General features: G+C 44.7%; 1 protein-coding gene across 1 annotated transcript in view; it reads left to right on the top strand.

Annotated features, from left to right (window-relative positions):
- FBXL7 (F-box and leucine rich repeat protein 7) overlaps positions 1-20,864 on the top strand; it is a 456,249-nt gene extending 435,385 nt beyond the window's left edge. The window contains exons 3-4 of the mRNA XM_069556127.1: positions 7,267-7,878; positions 17,494-20,864. Coding sequence (XP_069412228.1) covers positions 7,267-7,878; positions 17,494-18,230 — 1,349 coding nt within the window. The 3' untranslated portion in view covers positions 18,231-20,864. The remainder of the gene's footprint in view (positions 1-7,266; positions 7,879-17,493) is intronic.
- Positions 20,865-21,113: the final 249 nt, after the last annotated feature.

Genomic DNA, 21,113 nt, shown 5'->3' with positions numbered 1-21,113 from the left:
AAGGGCAGGGTCTTTGCTGTGGAAACACTTGAATGGGGCTATAGTGCAGAAAGGCGGTGGGTCAGGAACATTTCCTTTATAATCTGCGAGCCCCTGTGCTAAGTCACTTCATTCGGGTCTGACTCTGTTCAATCCTATGGACCCTATGGAGCCTGCCAGGCTCCTCTGTCCATGGGATTCTCCAGACAAGAATACTTGAGTGGAGATCCATGTCCTCCTCCAAGGGATCTTCCCCATCCAGGGATGGAACCCATGTCTCTTAATGTCTCCTACACTGGCAGGCTGATTCTTTACCATTAGCGCCACATGGAAAGCCCACTTTATAATTTAGTCAAATGCAAAAACTCCTCCCTTCCAGACCCCACTGGGCACTCAGACAGTAGTAACCATGTATGTTAAATGATCCAATGAGTAAATGAATCGTCACTTTCTTTCCTGCCTGTAAATCTGTAATCCAAGAATCTGCAGCAGCCCAGACTACTGCATTTGAATACCCACTGTCTATCACTATGTAACCCTTGCAGTTTATTCTGTTTATTTTCCTGCAGACATCCGTGGTGGGCATTTTTGTGTTGTATATAAATTTGGGGGATATTTCCAGCTTCTCGATATCATTAGGAAAAACAGATAGATCACAAAATACATGTCTTATTGCAAATAAATGGTTTGCTCATTTCTCCATAAATTACCCCATTCTGCTTTCATGACATTTGCATGCGCTCATCTCTGTCTTTCTTAGAGTCTTACACATTCATAATTGATGACCTCTTTTCCATTTCCATATTTATATGTAACCAAACATGCCTTTTCTGCAGATTTTATAATGTTTTCATTCTGTACCTTTGTCTGTTTGTCCATTCTTTCTTCCATTCACCTATCCATCCTACCTACCATGAAGTAATTCATTGAGTATACCTTTAACTGAGTTCCCTATCAATTCGTGTACTTATTATGGAAAAAAATTTGCTCAAAGAATGTCAGCAGAATAAATAGCCATTTGGTAAATTTAAAAAGCCACCTACTTTTTACACTCTGGAAATTTTTCAGATGTTATGAAGATGTATTTATCTCCTAAGAGTGTGAGCATTCCTTGTCCTGGTATTTCAGGGGACATTTGATCTTCAAATAATTGATACCAGTGGCTGTTGCATACGCCGGTTTGCAGTGATTCTCGCCAAGAACACTGTGTGGGTGATACCTGCATCTCATGGCAATGTGGATACCATAGAAGCAACAGGGAAGGGAAGCTCCAAACAAGCTACTCTGTGCCATTTCATCATGATGCCCATTTCCAGTTATCGTAGATTTGACTCTTGACAGAAGCTTCTGGAAATGTATATTTCACTTAGTACTTTTTGCAAGGGCTTCCCTGGTGGCTTAGTAGTAAAGAATCTGTCTGCCAATGCAGGAGACGCAGGTTTGATCCCTGGGTTGAGACGATCCCCTGGAGAAGGAAATGGCATCCCACTCCAGTATTCTGGCCTGGAACATCCCAGGAACAGAGGAGCCTGGGAGGCTATAGTCCATGGGGTGGCAAAGAATCGGAGACAATGTAGCAACTGAGCACAGGCAGTTTTGCAAGGGCTACTTTTGCTACTCAAAATAATGCATCTCAGGGAAGAGTTCTTTCATATACTATCCATGCATCTCACCATTTGCCTAGGGGCACAGTAAAGAAAGATGTAATGTAATGGCTAATTTATATAAATGCATATGAAATATACAGTGTATTAAAAGTGGTGATAATATCCTCTCAGTTATTCTGTGTTGTCGCCCAATGGGACCATCTTACTTCTAAGATAAGTGGGTCGATTTTGCCCTCAAGACATCAGATAGGTAGAAATTCACTTGGAGTAGGTATTCAGATATGAAAATATGTTCATTTCTACAAAATAGTCTGAATTTATATTCTGAGTTCAAATAAAGTCAGCTTTCTTTTTGCTTCTGTTTGTCTTGCAGTGTCATATAAGGACAGGAGAAGGGTTCCAAATTTCTTCCATCATCTTAATATTTATCTTTGATCATTTCCTCTCGAGGGTATGTCCAAGGATCAGCATCCTTGTTTCTAATCTGTATCAGAAAAAACAGAAGCTCTTGCCATTGTCCATTTAGCTGGCAGTCCTCTGAAAATGACACAGGAGAAAAAAATTGCCTGCAAAGAGAGCACTAGGTCCTCCTGCCGGACTGTGTGCACATGCGGTACACGACTTGGCTGCAGACATGGTCCTCGTTTTGAATCTGAAGCCATACTCTCTTCTCCTGACACACATGCATTTATACTCTGGGACTCTTGATCATTCTGTAAGGAAAAACTACTTCTTGTTATTATACATCATACCTTGTGGCAATAGATGGCTCTGAGTCCCAAGGGGGAAGAGAAACTCTGTGGCAACTATGTGTATTTTATCCATAATAACATTTATTTCCAAATTAAAAATGTGTGTTTATGTGTGTATGTGAGCATGTGTTCAGTGAAAAAATATTTATATATTTGTATTTCCTTATATATATAGAGAGAGAGAGACATAAAGTATCAAGAAAAGATACTTTATGACAACATCTGGGCATGAACATCTCTAGTTGTTATTTGTCTATAGAAAAATACCACAGACTGTGTGGCTTATAAAGAAGAAAAATGTATTTCTCACAGTTTTAGAAGTCCCAGATCAAGATGCTGGCAGATTGAGTATTTCTGGCGGCCCACTTCCTCATAAGTCTGCCTCCTCACTGTCACCTCACAGGGCGGAAGTGAGAGCCCATTCCTGGGGCCTGTTTTATGAGGGCCCTGAGCCGGTTCATGAAGGTTCAACTCTCAAGACCTAATCACTTCCCAAAGGCCCCACCCTCCATCCTACCATCACTTCAGGAGTTAACATTCACTCAGCATATGAATGTGAGACAGCTAGCAACATTTAGACCACAGCATTACTCATCATTCTTCATCCTTTTTCTAATTATCGAGTGCAGTTTATTCAATTACAATAGACTGTATCCTTTCAGAAATTCCCGGAGGACTTTTGACCTACTGTAGAATAAGCTTCCCTGGTGGCTTAATGGTAAAGAATCCGCCTGCAATGCGGGAGACATGAGTTCGATCCCCGGGTCAGGAAGATCCCCTGGAGGAGGGCATGGCAACCCTCTCTAGTACTCTTGCCTGGAGAATCCCATGGACAGAGGAGCCCGGTGGGCCATAGTCCATGGGATCGCAAAGAGACGGACATGATTGAAGCGACTAGGCACGCACTAGAATAAGCACAATGAACTCAAGAGAATCCTGGTGCATGCTCTGGCAAAAGGAGACATCCAGCTCTCCTGGCTGAAATCTAGACTCCCCTGCTCGGCCCTGCTGCTAAGACCTGGAGAGGAGAGCCATTACTGTGCTCCTGAGTCTCCCAGGGCAGGCTGTTTCCCACAGGGCTGCCAGACTGCCATCTCTTTATGAGTGTGGACTCCATTAATACCAGGACATGATTATTGGCAAAAAAAAGAAAGAAAAAAAAACAAAAACAAAAACAACTAAGAGCCTTCCTAAATGCACAGTAGTGCTAGGCAATCCTGATGTATTCCTGTGATCTAGTGCTGGGAGTATAAAAGAAAGATGAAAAGTGAATCCATTACAGATGCAGGTTTTAGGAATCCACCTCCACCCCCACCATAAGAAGAGTCCATTCCTCCAGGGCCCAAATCAAACTACACAGGTCTCCGCAGAACCGTTAAGCGTCTTTCTCTTTTAAGATGAACAGACCAGAGGCAGGCAGGAGAGAGATTTCAGAGCCTTCACAGCTGCTAAAATGTCGGAGCTGAAAACCTAAGATTGTCCCTCATCTCTGATCCAAAAGAAGTTGCTCAACCTCCTAAGAAAAATGGTAACTTTAGAGGCAATTCTAGGAGTTCATGTAATAATGGTTAGTACTGTGGTATCTTGGATGGCAGTTTTCAAACCCTTAATTGGTTTACACTTAAGGTTTTCCTTAAAGATGTACTGTTTATTTTAGCTGATTACAAAAGAGAGAAGTGCATATTTTTTTTCCTTATGAATGATTTAAAATGCAGTATGTATACCAGCTGGGATAGAAAAGTACATGCCAAGCTAGATATTAATCCTTTTTAAACATATAAATGCTTCCGTTCAAATCCAAGACATTAGTGTTCACCTACTATGTACCATAAGGCTTCCCTGGTATCGTAGTGGTAAAGAATCTGTTTGCCAATGCAGGAGGCTCAGGTTCGATCCCTGGGTCCGGAAGATGGCCTGGAGGAGGGCATGACAACCCACTCTAGTATTCTTGCCTGGAAAATAATCCCATGGACAGAGGAGCCTAGAGGGCTACAGTCCATGAAATCTCAAAAGAGCCGGCACGACCAAGCACACACGGCAGCAGTATGTACCACAAACCATGTCAGGCACTGCCAGGACACAAAGGAAAAGAGGATTCAATCCTTTTCTCAAAGGGGTGTGTAGTGTAGTAAAAGTTGTATCCATCATCTGTTGCCATGGGGGTGCTATATTACAAATCACCCCAAACCTCAGTATTCCAGCTCACACATCTGTGGTTCATTTGGGCACTTGTTGACTCCAGCCCGGTTTGGTTGAGCTTGGCTCTAAGCTGCAGGTTGGGGCCTCTTTTGTCTGCTTATCTGATGAGGAAATGGGCTTCTCGTCATCCTAAGGTTGGTGGACCAAATGAGGATGTTCTTGCCATGGTGATGATAGAAACAGGCGGGCAAGCCCAACCACACAAATGGCTTTGGGCAAATCACATCCCCTAAGATTCGCTAGCCAAAGCACGTCACATGGCCAAAGCCCACATCACTGGACTGAAGAAATATACTCTACCTAGGAAGACTGCGGAATCACATGACAAAGGATATGAGGGTAAAGGGAGAGATGCAAAAGTGAGAAAAATAATACAATCAAGCAATAGGGAAAGATAAATTCACACTTGCCTGTATAAGGAAGGGTGGGGATTTCAAAAGGGAAGGAATTCACTTTATCTCAAAGACAGAAAGGAACTATTCTTAGTGAAGTGAAAGTCACTCAGTCATGTCAGACTCTTTGCGACCCCATGGACTGTACAGTCCATGGAATTCTCCAGGCCAGAATACTGGAGTGGTATTCTGTGAAAGGGTAGCCTTTCCCTTCTCCAGGGGATCTTCCCAACCCAGGAACCGAACCCAGGTCTCCCACATTGCAGGAGGATTCTTTACCAGCTGAGCCCCAAGGGAAGCCCAAGAATATAGGAGTGGGTACGCTATCCCTTCTCCAGCAGATTTTCCGGACCCAGGACTCAAACTGGGGTCTCCTGCATTGCAGACAGATTCTTCACCAACTGAGCTATACTGCTGCTGCTAAGTCACTTCAGTCGTGTCCGACTCTGTGCGACCCCATAGATGGCAGCCCACCAGGCTCCCCCGTCCCTGGGATTCTCCAGGCAAGAACACAGAAGTGGGTTCCCATTTCCTTCTCCAGTGCATGAAAGTGAAAAGTGAAAGTGGAATCGCTCAGTCGTGTCCGACCCTCAGTGACCCCATGGACTTCAGCCCACCAGGCTCCTCCGTCCATGGGATTTTCCAGGCAAGAGTGCTGGAGTGGGGTGCCATTGGAAGCCCAACTGTTCTTAGAGGGGGCGGCAGTTGCACTCAGTCACAAAAGGTTTGGTACTTCAAGAGACAGTCAAGGTGTGTCTATAAGTGTATGGGGCTGAGGGAGGGACAGACAGTAATTCAAAGATGCTCCAGGAGAAAAGTGGTGACCTGTGTAGGGCATCTTCAGTGTTAGGTCACAGAGAAGTAAATTTAAAAGAAAACATAGAAAAAGATCTATCAATGAGAAAACTACAAATACACAGCAGAGATGTCCTGTGTCAGAAGTTCTATGTGTTATTATCGGCAGTTCTTTGAAAAGACAAGTGTTTGAATGAAAATTCCCAAGATACAAAAAGTGAAAAAGCACACAAGGATAGAATTTTTGTTTAAGTCTTTAGAGCTATAATTAAAGCTGGAAGTGACTTAGAAATTATCTAGACCAATTCATTATTTCACAGGTAAAGAATTGTGTATTTTGGAGGTAAACTCTATCTCTGTCTCTGTCTCTCTCTCTCTCTCTCTATATATATATATATACATAAAATATATGTGTGTGTGCATGTGTGTGTGTATATATATATATTCACTACGTGTGTATGAAATATATAAACATATTTAGAAAGAATAAATGTCTTCCTAAATGAATATATCCATCTAAATATGTAAAATGTATAACATACAAACATTTATATAGTGCCAGAATAAATTCTTCCATATATATATCAAGGTTGGGGGAGGGATATGAAATGAGCAGACTTCTTAAAGCAGCATTCTAAAGGTCTCTCAATCCCTCATAAATTTAAAAACCATTTACTTCTTCATCAAGTGACCTTTTTGGTTCCAAGGAACAAAAGAAAGTCACATTATTCAAATGCAAAGGGAAGAATTATTGATAAGAGAGAAAAATAAATATTGTCACAGATACTCGAGGACTGCAAATACCATCTGAAGTGTCTAGTCTAACAGAGGAAGGAAGCAGGGTGGCTCTCCAGAACCCAGATCACAGAGTTTGGGGTACCATTATCAAAAAATGGGGGGGGGGGAGCTGGACGCTGCAGGTGAGGGCAAAGATAGCTAATGCTCTCTCCCCACTGACCAGTCTTCTCCTTTGTAAAATACATTCCTCTCCTTTATAAATGAAGCGTAAGCATCTGCCTAACCAGAGTAAATCAGCTTGTGTTCACAATATATGAGCTTTCTTCTCCCAGTGTAGAAATAATGAAACTTTGGAGTTGTGCCCTTTAGATAATCACCGTTAATGTAGATCAGAGGTCAGCAAACTATAACCCTGGAGCCAAGTCGGCTGATCTGTTTTTACAGAACAAGTTTTATGGAAAAATAGCCAGGACGGCTGGGCTCGTTTTCGTGTTGTTTATGGCAGCTTTTGCACTAAAACAGCAGGACTGAGTAATTGCAACAGGGATGGAACCCAGATGGCCTGCAGTGCTTCCACTATTTCTTATCTGACCCTTTAGAGATAGTTTGCCCACCCCGGTGGAGATAGTGAAGAATTAGCCCTTTTCTTAATGGGGAAAACTTGCATGGGCGCTTGCTTCCAGTGACACGGATTGAGCCCGCGTCTGCCCAGGAAGGATGTCAGTGGACAGGGTGCCACCTCCCTGCCTCCTCCCGCGCCCCGCCCCGTCCATCCTTAACCCTTTGTTCTCTGTCCTTTGCCAGACTCCGACCTGAGCATGCGCACACTGAGCACGCCCAGCCCAGCCCTGATATGTCCACCCAACCTGCCGGGATTTCAGAATGGAAGGGGCTCGTCCACCTCCTCGTCCTCCATCACCGGGGAGACGGTGGCCATGGTCCACTCCCCGCCCCCGACCCGCCTCACCCACCCGCTCATCCGGCTGGCCTCCAGGCCCCAGAAGGAGCAGGCCAGCATCGAGCGGCTCCCGGACCACGCCATGGTGCAGGTCTTCTCCTTCCTGCCCACCAACCAGCTGTGCCGCTGCGCGCGCGTGTGCCGCCGCTGGTACAACCTGGCCTGGGACCCGCGCCTCTGGAGGACTATCCGCCTGACGGGCGAGACCATCAACGTGGACCGCGCCCTCAAGGTGCTGACCCGCAGACTCTGTCAGGACACACCCAACGTCTGTCTCATGCTGGAAACCCTAAGTGTCAGTGGCTGCAGGCGGCTCACGGACCGAGGTCTTTACACCATTGCCCAGTGCTGCCCGGAGCTCCGGCGGCTGGAAGTCTCCGGCTGCTACAACATCTCCAATGAGGCAGTCTTCGACGTGGTGTCCCTCTGTCCCAACCTGGAGCACCTGGATGTGTCAGGTACGTGGCCATCCGTGGGCCCTTCCCAGCGCATCCTCCCAAAGCAGGAGGGGACACTGACGCCTGGGAAAGGTCCCTTTGTGATATTCAGGGCTCAGCAGGGTGACTCTTCTTCCTGTAAAACTGTCTTTATGGAACGATGATTCTGGGGACCAGAGGTATCCCTTTTGTCAAATGATGTCAACTTGTTAGAGGAGTTAGAGGCATCTTATGTCTGGCAATTCAAGTTAGTGTGCCTTTTTTGTTTTATTTCTTGATGTGAACCTTTTAAAAATCTTCATTGAATTTGTTACAATATAGCTTCTGATTTATGCTTTGGTTTCTTGCCCAAGAAGCATGTGAGAGCTTAGCTCCCTGACCAGGGATGGAACCTGCATAGGAAGATGAAGTCTTAACCACTGGAGCAGCTAGGCAAGTCCCACAAGTTAGTGTGACTGTCAAGTGTGTCTTTCCTCCCCATAACTCTCAACGTAATTTCAGAGCAACCACAGATAGGTGGTGGTGGTGGTAGTCGCTCAATCATATCTGACTCTTTGAGATTCCCCTGGACTGTAGCCCACCAGGCTCCTCCATCCTTGGAATTCTCCATGCAAGAATACTGGAGTGAGTTGCTATTCCCTTATCCAGGGGATCTTTCTGACCCAGGGATCGAAGCAGGGTCTCCTACATTGCAGGCAGATTCTTTACCATCTGAGCCAGCAGGGAAGCACAAACCATGGCTAATGGGAACTAAGTATCTAATCACAGAGCCAGCTCTCTAGCTGAAACGGAAGTAGTTTACAAACTGACCTGACATCCACTAGTCACTGTCGCATGGAGCCTGAGAGCTATGTTTAAGCTGATTCTGTGCTGTGTCCTGTGGTCACCATGGCTTGAAATTTTGCAGACATTGGGAAAAATCCATCATGGCTAAGAGTCTTCTCATATTTCACTCCTACCCTCCTCAGCCTTGGGTTGCTTTTGCATCTTTTCTCAAGCAATATTCTTTTATTTCCCAAACTTATTTATTTTTAATTGAAGGAAAATCATTTCACAGTATTGTGTTGGCCTCTGCCATCAAGCAGTATTCTTAATTACAGAGTGCAAGAATAGGGCCCACCAAGTGAAGCCTTTGAAAGTGAAGTGAAAGTTGCTCAGTCGTGTCCTCCTCTTTGCAACCCCATGGACTTATACAGTCCATAGAATTCTCCAGGCCAGAATACTGGAGTGAGTAGCCTTTCCCTTCTCCAGGGGATCGTCCCAACCCGAGGATCAAACCCAAGTCACCCGCAGTGCAGGTGGATTCTTTACCAGCTGAGCCACAAGGGAAGCCCAAGAATACTGGAGTGGGTAGCCTTCTCCAGAAAAAGATCTTCTCCAGCAGATCTTCCTGACCCAGGAATCGAACCAGGGTCTCCTGCATTGTAGGTGGATTCTTTACCAACTGAGCTATGAGGGAAGCCCTTTAGTGCTTTTTTTTTCAAAATGAAGGAACTCCTAGCATGGCTGCTTTGCTTGCAGACCTCTCACAGGCAGGAAGAATTAAAGTCCAGACTCGCACTGAGGCGCCAGACGTGGATCCAGCCAGACTAACAGCCTTTCTTTATCTCATCCGCTACCCAGTCAAAAGACGCACATTTGAGAGGCTGGAGTGTGTGAGATGCAACTGGGAGTTAAAGAAATGAGCAGCGCGAGCCACAACCTCAGGGACTGCTGGGGAGGGGTCGAAAGTAAAAACCACTGAACAGGCAAAGAAATAGAGTTGGGGGTTTACCAGCATTTGAGGTAAACGATATCCTCTAACAAAACCTGAAGTAAAAGTCAGCTCTCAGAGCTCACTCTCTCTTTTGAAAACCGACATCTGAAAATATTTCCGATGACAGTCAATTATTTCTCGTACATTCTTTCCCTGCTCCCCTCGAGTTGGCTCCAGCACAAAGCCATGGAAACCGTATGTTCAGTTAGTCGTGAGCAGCTGTTGGCATAAAGAAGCAGGAAACGAAGAGGTTTTCTTACATTTCCCCCCCTCCCCCTCCCCGCCAAGGAATTCTGGAAAGAGAAAGCATTATGATGTGGTGGGAACTAGCTTCAAAAGTCTGTGATGTGGGACAGTTCACAGCTTTCCCTAGATGTCTTTTCTCTTCTTAAAAAAAAAAAAAAAAAACAGGGGTGGGGGGACTAAGGGATTGGATTCTTTAACATTCAAAGGTTCTGAACCCTGTGGGCCTCTTTTATAAACACCTCATTTTCTTTTATTTTTCTTAGATTAGAAAATGACTCCGTTTTGGAATCCCCATCTTTGTTAAAGGGCACCCCCCGCCCCGTGCACCCTCAGGACAGGCTGCAAGTAAATTGCATTTTGTCTTTGGACTTCTTTTGAGATTCGGAAATGCAGAAACTGCTTGGGCTGTTTGGGAATGGAAATTTCTGGGCTTCTAGCTTGAGTGAGTGGACCCTGCTTGGCCCCTGTGCTAACCGTTATGTATCAAGCTTCTCCCTATCACCCTGACCTGGATATCTGTGTAAATAAAGACTGTGTAAACGGGGGAATCTCTAACTCACTGAGAGCACAGAATTCTAGATACTGGCAGGAATGGTGGTGGGTATTTTCAGGTAGATGAACTCAAACGACCCAACAAGTCATAAGGGTGGATTTGTGTCACCACCTCCGAACGGTGCCCTCCAGTTCTGAGGGAATCTAGAAACTGTGATTTCACCTGCACTTATTCCCCCTTGGTTCTCGCAACTAGCCTCTGACAGTGGCCACCTTCTCAGTGGCAATATCCTTGCCACTGAGTATAGAGCTTGGCTGGTCTAGAGCTTAACTTCCCCAGAGAACGTGAGACTGCCCCTCCCATCCCTAGCAAGCTACCCTTGAAAGTTATCTTTAAAAGTCACTGAAAGTTACTATAACTAGCCCTAGCATTTATTCATTATCACTTATTACCTTTTTTTAATGTTTAGTCATGGTTCTCCAGGGCTTCCCTGGTGACTCAGTGGTAAAGAATCTGCCTGCTAATGCAGGAGACGCGGGTTCAATCCCTGGGTGGGGAAGAGCCTCTGGAAAAGGAAATGGCAACACATTCCAGTATTCTTGCCTGGAGAATCCAATGGACAAAGGAGCCTGGAGAGCAACAGTCTATGGGGTTGCAAAGAGTCAGACACAACTGAGTGACTAGACAACACGGTTCTCCAGGGAAATAGAAGCAACAGTGTATGTGTGTGTATATATACATATATACATATATGTATATATGGGCTTCCCTGGTGGCTCAGAGGTTAAAGCGTCTGCCTGCAATGCGGGAGACCTGGGTTCGATCCCTGGGTCGGGAAGATCCCCTGGAGAAGGAAATGGCAACCCACTCCAGTATTCTTGCCTGGAGAATCCCATGGACAGAGGAGCCTGGTGAACTACAGTCCATGGGGTCGCGAAGAGTTGGACACGAGGAGCAACTTAGCTTTATATGTATATACATGTGTGTATATATGTTCCATATATATTTATGGGGCAGTTACATATATATGAGGTGTTATATATATATGTCCCAGTTATATATATATATGTCCCATATATATATATATATGTCCCATATATATATATGTCCCATATATATATATATGTCCCATATATATATATATGTCCCATATATATATATATGTCCCATATATATATATATATATATATATAGAGAGAGAGAGAGAGAGAGAGAGATTACCTGCCTCTTGAGAAATGTGTATGCAGGTCAAGAACCAACGGTTAGAACGGACATGGAACAACAGACTGGTCCCAGAATAGGGAAGGAGTACGTTAACACTGTATATTGTCACCCTGCTTATTTAACTTATATACAAAGTATATCATGCAAAATGCCAGGCTGGATGAAGCACAATCTGGAATCAACATTGCCCAAAGAAATATCAATAACCTCAGATATGCAGATGATACTGCCCTTATGGCAGAAAGCGAAGAGGAACTAAAGAGCCTCTTGATGAAAGGGAAAGAGGAGAATGAAAAAGCTGGCTTAAAACTCAATATTCAAAAAACAAAGATCATGGCATCTGGTTTCATCACTTCATGGCAAATAGATGAGGAAACTGTGGAAACAGTGACAGACTTTATTTTCTTGGGCTTCAAAATCACTGCAGATGGTGCCTGCAGCCATGAAATGAAAAGACACTTGATCCTTGGAAGAAAAGCTATGACAAACCTACTAAACAGCATATTAAAAAGCAGAGACATCACTTTTCCAAAAAAGATCTGTCTAGTCAAAGCTATAGTTTTTCCAGTAGTCATGTATGGATGTGAGAGTTGGACCATAAAGAAAGTTGAGCACTGAAGAATTGATGCTTTTGAACTGTGGTGTTGGAGAAGACTCTAGGGAGTCCCTTGGACTACAAGGAGATCAAACCAGTCAATCCTAAAGAAAATCAGTCCTGAATATTAATTGGAAGGACTCATGCTGAAGCTGAAACTCCAACACTTTGGCCATCTGATGCAAAGAACTGACTCAGTGGTAAAGACCCTGAGGCCGGGAAAGAGTGAAGGCAGGAGGAGAAGGGGACGACAAAGGATGAGATGGCTGGATGGCATCACCGACTCAATGGACATGAGTTTGAGCAAGCTCCAGAGACAGTGAAGGATAGGGAAGCTTGGCATGCTGCAGTCCATGGGGTGGCAAAGAATGACTCAGCCACTGAACAACAACAATCATATGCACTGGGAAGGGGAGTCTGCCTGACTGAGTCTCCTGGCTCAAATGTTAATCTTATCCAGAAAAATGCTCACAGGCACACCCAGAAATAAGGTTTAACCAAATATCTTGGCACTTTGTCACCTAGTCAAGTTGACACATAAAATTAACCATCACAATTAATAACATCTTTAAACATCAACAGAATATATTACAACTAACCAATTTTTAAAGTTTAAATCTTATGATTATTACAAGTGAAATTGCTTCCAAAGGTTCGTCTATACTTGGAGACCTGGGAGTCCTCCTTACTACTCTTCCTGATCTGTTATATGAGACCAGTCGAATCCTGTCCAGGTGCTTCTACTCCCCCAGAATGTTAAGTCCACCCCCTCTCTTCTGCCTGCCTGCCTGGATGCATGCTTGCCCTATCACTGGCCTTACACCCACCTCAACTCCATCAATACACCTTCTACACAACCAAGGTCCAAAGGAATGTTTTCAAGCTGGGAAGCTAACCCTTCATTTCCCTGCATGAAATCTCCCAATTCCTCATCTTGACATGTGGGAATAAAGTTGCTTAGCAAAGCATATATGGCACTTCATGAGCTGCTCTTTCTAGGTTCAAATCTCACCCTGCCCCTAGTAATCTGAATGCTGTGTTTCCTGGAACCATTTGAATTTCCCAAGTACACTGTGCCTATGCACACTCTGATGTGTGGGCATCTCTCTGACCTGCATGCCATTCCCTCCTCTGCCCCCTCTCACCTCCCCCAAAACCTTCTTAACAGATGTCTCATTGCTGGAGGCCCAGTGCAAGCGTCCCCTAAGTAAAGCCTTTCCTGCCTAACCCCCCGGAAGCTGAGGGTATCCTCCCAGGTGTCTGCATTTTTAGTGTAAGCAGGTAGAGCATTGCTCAGTTTTGCAACTGGGTACTTGTGTATTCTCAATTCATTATGAGTTTTATATGGGCAAAAATGAGGCATAGTTTATATCTGTACTTTGTGATAATGTAATTCCTTGAACAGAGGAGTTTCAAAGCCCCAGTCATCTTGATTTCTAAAGGGTTCAAACAAAGTTGTCATTGGTGACTACTCTGAACAGGTACTCAGAAAGCTATAGTGCAGTGACTGAAACTTCCTCATCAGTAAAACTTGAGTTGGTTGGGAGGACTAGATGAGTTCATTCATGTTAAGTCCTCTCATGTGTGTTTTATTCAGTAACACACTTAGGAGGCAGTAGTTGGTCTTTGTTGATATCATCCTTTTATATCCCAGAGTATTATTACCCAATAATGAGAGAAGGTGGTAATGAGCATTTTTGGGAAAGCTGATCCAAATCTGGAATCAGTTCAAGATAGCCCCAGATTTGTTCAACCCATACTGTCCACTCTCGGTTGTGTAATATCCCTACTCCTTATCCTGCATGGTAAGACAGGCCCCCAAGATCAGATCCCAGTGGATTATTCCCATCTTAGCTGCCACACAGGATAATCCTGTGTTTTATCCCGTGAATACTGCTCACTCCCGCTCTGCTTCCATGCTTTCCTGTCCCTTGAATTTGCTCCTGCTATTACTTTATACTACCTGGGTTCCATATTTGTGCATTCAAATTATTTCTCTCTTCCAAGAATCCCCCACTCCCAAGACTTATGATGCCCCAATGTCTAACTATTCACTTCATGCTGGTACATCTATCATACATCTCTCATGCAATTCATCAACTGCATGCTATTTCTTAGTCATTTCTTACCATCCCTGCTATATTAGAAGTCTTGGATCAGGAAAATTCTCTCTAGTCTGACTGTACAAGTCATATAATCTCCCTGAATCTGAGATGCCTCATCTTTAAAAAATGTAGTTCAAAGGGAATGATTTCTTATGTTCTCTGCAAGTCTGTAATATTTACATGCATCCACTGGCCACAGATATTACCCGTTGAGCCACGAATCAGTTTATTTTCAACCCAAACTTGGCAAATCTATAAAAGGGCATTTAAAATTTAAAATGATTGACCTAAAATGATGCAAGCATATCAAAATAGTGTCTTCATCAAAACTGAGCTAAGCTAGTATTTCATTAAATTGGGGTTCGGTTTCAAAGTGCAGACAAATATTTCCCTGGACCGAATACAGTATCCTTCCTGGAGTGCAGCAGGTTTTACTGGATATTTCTTTCTTAAATAGGAAACTGGAACTAAGAACTTAGGAACAAAGTTGTCCTGTGATCTTAAAGTGCCTTCACCGTCATGTAGTGACAGATGGGCAGCCACTATGTGAACATACAGATTCAGCATAAGCAGGATCGCAGTCAGTGTAAAACAAGAACTTCAAAACAAAAAGGGAGAGTTCAGAGTGACATTTGAGGGGTACCAACCACCTTCTGCAAAACCACAGAGCCCCCTGGAGTTGTGTGCACAGCCTCTGACAAGCCACATCTTTGTTCTCCAGTGCTGGGATGTATGCTTTGCTCCTTCCTGAAATTCTTCGACTTGGTAGCACATGGCTTCTGAATGTCATTATTCCCAGGACCTGAATTTTATATTATAAGAGTTTCCTGGGCAGCCTGCCAGGAGTGGGAGGAAAGTCCCCATTAACACTATCACGTGGTTGCTTAGAAGGCTTGGAGATGACGTCATCAGCCAAGGCAAGGAGCCGCGGAGGTGAGGCGCCTGGCTTGAGAGCGGCAGAGGGATTTGGGTAGCCGAGAGAGAAAATGAAAAGTATATGTACATTCTATGTAATGGAAGGAAATATCCATATGCATATACATTTATATGATGTATTTGGCTATGTATATTAATGATGTATGTTCATATATTAAAATAAACCGTGTACACATTTTAAATAGTAATATACAATGAACTGAAATATATAATGAAATGAGTGTTTCCTATGTCATAAAATATGATAGTTATATAATATATGGTATAAATATATACATATAAAATTTATTCCCACACATTTAGGGGAAGGGAGTTTAGAAACAAGGTTTAGAGAGGCATCTAAAGATATCTTCCTGAGTACTAATTTTCTTATCTAGAAAACGGATTGTTTAAAGAATCAACTGAAAAAAAAAAAAGAATCAAGAAAATCAATAAACGTTTTCTCAAATGTTTATAAAAAGCACGTTGTAAACGTTATCTTTCAACAGAAATAAAAGGCATTATAATTAACTATAAAATAGTTGGTTTATCAATGTTAGATCTACCTCAGCCTCGATCACAATCCTGAGGATATTTAAATATTGGAAGTTGGATTATCCCATCAGGTTTTCCTATAAAAGACTATGAAAGTGAAGGAAAGTGAAGGGAAGTGAAAGTGCACTCAGATGCTTCTGACTCTTTATGACCCCACGGACCATACAGTCCATGGAATTCTCCAGGCCAGAACACTGGAGTGGGTAGCCTTTCCCTTCTTCAGGGAATCTTTCCAACCCAGGGATCAAACCCAGGTCTCCCACATTGCAGGCAGATTCTTTACCATACTGGAGTGGGTAGCCTATCCCTTCTCCAGTAGATCTTCCCGACCCAGGAATTGAACTGGGGTCTCCTGCATTGCAGGCAGATTCTTTATCGACTGAGCTATCAGAGAAGCCCTGATATATAGGGACTGTATACACTCTATAAATCATTCATTCATTCAACAGGTGCTTAGTGAGAACCAGCTCTGAACCAGGTATTAGGGATACAGCAGTGAAGAGTGTGAGTCCTTTTTTCTTAGGAACTTACATTCCATGAGGACAGCAAACACATAAATAAAAGTGAATAAAAGTGAATAAATAAGTATATAATGCCTAAAAGTGATAATGAATGCTGAAAATAAATGGGAATCAGGCAGGGGGTACTAGTTCATTCAGGATGACTCACAAAGAGTTGTCTTATAAAAAAAAAATTTGCTCTGAAACCTAAGAAAGTGGGGGTGACCCAGGGCATTATCCAGGGATGCCCTGTCTAGTGCACAGTTGCTGAGGCAGGGAGGCACCTGAGCCATCTGGAAACATAAGAGCCCAGGGGTGCAGGTCTTTGGAGGCCCCCTTTAGACGTTAGCTTTTACACTTGTAGTGAGACGGCCTTGAGCATGACAGGAGTACTGTTCCAGAATGTGTCTGGCAGCTGTGAAAACAGATCGTAGCAGGTAAAAGCAGGACAAACTGGTTGAAGGGATAGAGGATAATCCAGTTTTGTTCTTCCTGGACCAGAGAAGGTAGAACTGAATCCCTAGAGGGTCACTTTGTTAGACTAATGACATATATTTCTTCCCATGGTTTTCAAAGTATATCCATATCCATTACCTGGTTGCATCCTCATTATTATATCCCCAGAGTTATAGGCATACCAGCTACTCACTCCCATTTCAGGGGAGAGTCTTGAGACTCAGAAAAGTTAAGCCTCCTGCCTCAGACCAATAAAAAGTAGGCCTGAGATTGACTGTGACTCCCAAGCCAGTGTTCTTTCTGCCAAACCCCAGTCATGGTGCAGCCTTCTATTTCCTATCTCATTTCTTTGGATCAGAGAGCTACCAGACCACTGCAGGGTAAGAATGGAGCTTCCTGAACTTTCCAGAACCAGGATGGGATATTTACACACATGGTCTCATGTCTTCTTTACAGCCACCTTACAGGGAAGCAGAGCACCCTTATTTTAAAGCAAAGGACCTACTTAGAAGGACGGATTGGCCCAAACGTCAGGCCAGCCATTGATGGATCTAGCATTGGAACACATCTTTCTTATTCTAAAACCCCAAAGCCTCTTAAGCCCAGAGTAGTTAAATGATGAAATGAACATGGAAAGCCCATTCTTGCGTTCCTTCTCCTGATGGGCCAGGAAGGGAAGGGGGAAACATGGGGACCCAAATCCAGAGTGGGGTAGGAGTCTATTCAGGAGCCCCCCACTATTCCCCATTCCCTGAGGTCATTCTGAGTGTGTGTTCTGTCTCTCCGTCTAGGATGCTCCAAGGTGACCTGCATCAGCTTGACCCGCGAGGCCTCCATTAAACTGTCCCCCTTGCACGGCAAACAGATCTCCATCCGCTACCTGGACATGACGGACTGCTTCGTGCTGGAAGATGAAGGCCTGCACACCATCGCGGCCCACTGCACGCAGCTGACCCACTTGTACCTGCGGCGCTGCGTCCGCCTCACCGACGAGGGCCTCCGCTATCTGATGATCTACTGCGCCTCCATCAAGGAGCTGAGCGTCAGCGACTGCCGCTTCGTCAGCGACTTCGGCCTGCGCGAGATCGCCAAGCTGGAGTCCCGCCTGCGGTATCTCAGCATCGCGCACTGCGGCCGGGTCACCGATGTGGGCATCCGCTACGTGGCCAAGTACTGCGGCAAGCTGCGCTACCTCAACGCCAGGGGCTGCGAGGGCATCACGGACCACGGCCTGGAGTACCTTGCCAAGAACTGCGCCAAACTCAAGTCCCTGGACATCGGCAAATGCCCTCTGGTCTCCGACACGGGCCTGGAGTGCCTGGCCCTGAACTGCTTCAATCTCAAGCGCCTCAGCCTCAAGTCTTGCGAGAGCATCACGGGCCAGGGCCTGCAGATCGTGGCGGCCAACTGCTTCGACCTGCAGATGCTGAACGTGCAGGACTGCGAGGTGTCCGTGGAGGCGCTGCGCTTCGTGAAACGCCACTGCAAGCGCTGCGTCATCGAGCACACCAACCCTGCCTTCTTCTGAAGGGACAGCTCCCACCATCGCTGTCGCCATACAGACCTGAACAGAACACGTTGGTTTTTTTGTTTTGTTTTTTTTTTTTTTTTCAGAGCAGCCTATGTAAGCACCGACACCCACTCAGAACAGCTTCTTTCTTCCAGGAAGGTTCTTTTTAAAGATCTGGCTTTTCTTCTTGCTAGTTTCTCACGGGCAACAGAGGGCTAGGAAAGGAGGGTGAGGGAGCCCCATTTCTATTCCAGACAACGGTTTTATGTGGGGGGAATCAGGTCATTGGTGGTGATGTCTCTCTTCTCAAAAACATGTACCTCAGAAAGCTGACTGCAATGTCTTTAAGAACACCCCCCTTTCAGTTTCTTTCCTCCTGGCCACATACCCGGAGTTCTGCACCCCATCCCTCCAACCCTACCCCTCCCTCTCCTACAGTAACAACAAATCGTCAGAGTAATACTGCCCTCCACACCTCCTCCTCTTTAAACTGCTTAACTGGCCTAAACCACACTCTCCCATCCCACACCCAAGCAAAATTCTTATTAAATAAATGTCACAGCACCTGCTATATACGCAGCACTTATAAACCCTTTTAAAGGATCACTTGCAGCAGTTAACAGGGTAAAGGAAGAGACCTGCCTTGTTCCTCCCACCCCACTCCCGCTCCAGCACTTACTAGCTGTGTGACCTTGGGCAAAGCACTTGACTTCTCTGGGCTTCTGCTTCCAGCCCTGAATCAGAGGACTTCCTCGGATCTAATCAAGGATGAACTTCATGGCTATTTTAGAATCGAGGGCACAAGAGATGTCAGTAAACCCAAGCTCCTTGGCAACACAAGAGGCATCTACCTCTTCCAAGGATATCTATTCTGTGAGTGCTCTCAGGAGGCGTGCCAACCCCAGCCTCCTGTATATTCTTCTCCATAATCTGAGTGGCATTCACAGTTTGTTTCTTTTGATGAGTGTCTCTTGGTCATCTTCTCTTGCCCAGCCAAGTGGACTTCTGTACACACATGCTTTTGGCATTACCCCACTCCACCCCATCGCACGGAGGTGATGGAATTCCTAATCACCGCAAAACCCACCTCCCCCAGTCAGGTTGATCTTTCTGAGTGTTTCCAAGTAGGAGGGAAGACACTCACAATTTTTAATTAACAAGGGAGGCCCAGGAAAACACATATCCTCCAGGGTTTTTCAAATCCCTGTCGCTGCACATGTGGCGTACACGCACACATCTGCCCTGCAGCTGGCAGGAACGGACGCCTCGGTTCTTTGTCATTCAGATCGCATTTCTGTTTTCTCATCTATTTATTTTCTTGGGCATCCAGACTGCATCACGTGAAGCCTGTTGGGGTTTAGTCGTAAGTGTTGACGTGTGCAGATTGCCACCTTGTGTGCCTCCCCTGTGATGTCTGCTGTCCTTCCTCAAATATGTAGAGCAGATTTCCAGGTGGTTTAAATCCTGTCCACTCAAAAGTGCCCCACAAATGGAAGAGGAAACACATTGATAAGACATAGGCGCTGGTCCACCAGCTAAGACTTTGATATCCAACATTAAAGCCGTTGCCAAGTATAAACGTGAAATGGTCCTATTTGGATGCAAATCCATTTGCTATCCTCATTCATGCAAAGTCAGGATGCCAACAATCCCGCTGCTTGTTTTCATGTCATTTCCATTGATTTTTGTTAATAAGCTCATGACTTCTCTTAACTTATTCTCTGGCAACACCCCTCCTCCTTCACTTTCCAAACAGTTCATTCATTTCTTTCTCAGAGGACCCACCCTCCACACCCAGAACCTGGTGTCTCCAAGCCAAGCACATGGAACAGTTTCATATCCAGCCTATATACCACTTGACAGCTGCACTCCCATGCTAGGCTCCCTGCGTGTCTTTGTCTTATTTTGCGAAGGAGACAGCAATGAGATGGCATCACGTGATATATGGCCACCTCTCCAGTCAACACCGTCAGCAACTTGGAGGTGCAGCCAATGCCGCGTGCCACAGGGAGAAAGGAATTGTTTGGCTGGGGAGAGTATCTAGTCACAACGTTTGGAACCGTGAAAGGGATCGAAGATAGCATTCCCCTGTTGTGTGACTTGTGACTCTGTTCAAAGCTTGGGAATATAAGTCACAGAGGATCATCCTTAACCCTTGGTACTGAGATCTTCCAAGTGAGCCAATGTAATATTCCTGGAATAAGAGAAAAGATTCAAAATGGCTCACATAACCAGAGAGGGGGTGTCCCATTCCAAATATCTTTATCACCACCTCTTGACCATAGCACCTACACTATCTTCCAAACGTGAGACAAAGCCAGCCTTCACACTGTTTACCCGGCATGCCCTATCTTTCCCCGTTGCTGTCTTTCTCCCAGTCTGCTCTTCACCCATTCCGCTTCCCCTTGTTGTATGAATCTATGACAGTGGTTCCTGGGGAAACAGCTCAGCAGATTTTTAGAGACCATGCAAAAAGCCTCACTAGGAAATTTACCTGTTTTTAAACATTGCTTCCTTCCTGTCTCTGCTAAATTGAATGCTCATTGTTGTTGTTGTTGTTGTTTTAAATCTAATGTTCAAATCACTGCGTGCTGTATGACTCTAGAAAGCCTTAACTTACTACCACCAAGAAATAAAGCAATATGTTGGTAATCGGGTTTAGCCTCATTTAATTCCCTGGCCAGAATAGCCTGATATTCAGATGGGGAAACTCAAGAGTGAGGGAGAAACTTGCTTCCTGTTGCAATAGAGAGCACATCAGGTCACTGCTGCTGCTGTCAAAGTTGCACCCATGGCTGTGTCATTCCCCTTAGCTCATTGTCTTTGGCTAAAAATTAGCAGGTAAGTAAAATTCATTACATTCACAGTTTATATCTTCAGTTCCCTAACCCACCTTTTGAT

The sequence above is a fragment of the Ovis canadensis genome, chromosome 16, assembly GCF_042477335.2.
Source record: "Ovis canadensis isolate MfBH-ARS-UI-01 breed Bighorn chromosome 16, ARS-UI_OviCan_v2, whole genome shotgun sequence".
In the NCBI taxonomy this organism is placed as follows: domain Eukaryota; kingdom Metazoa; phylum Chordata; class Mammalia; order Artiodactyla; family Bovidae; genus Ovis; species Ovis canadensis.
Note: the sequence above shows the minus strand (reverse complement) of the source record. Positions and strands in the feature narration are given on the sequence as shown.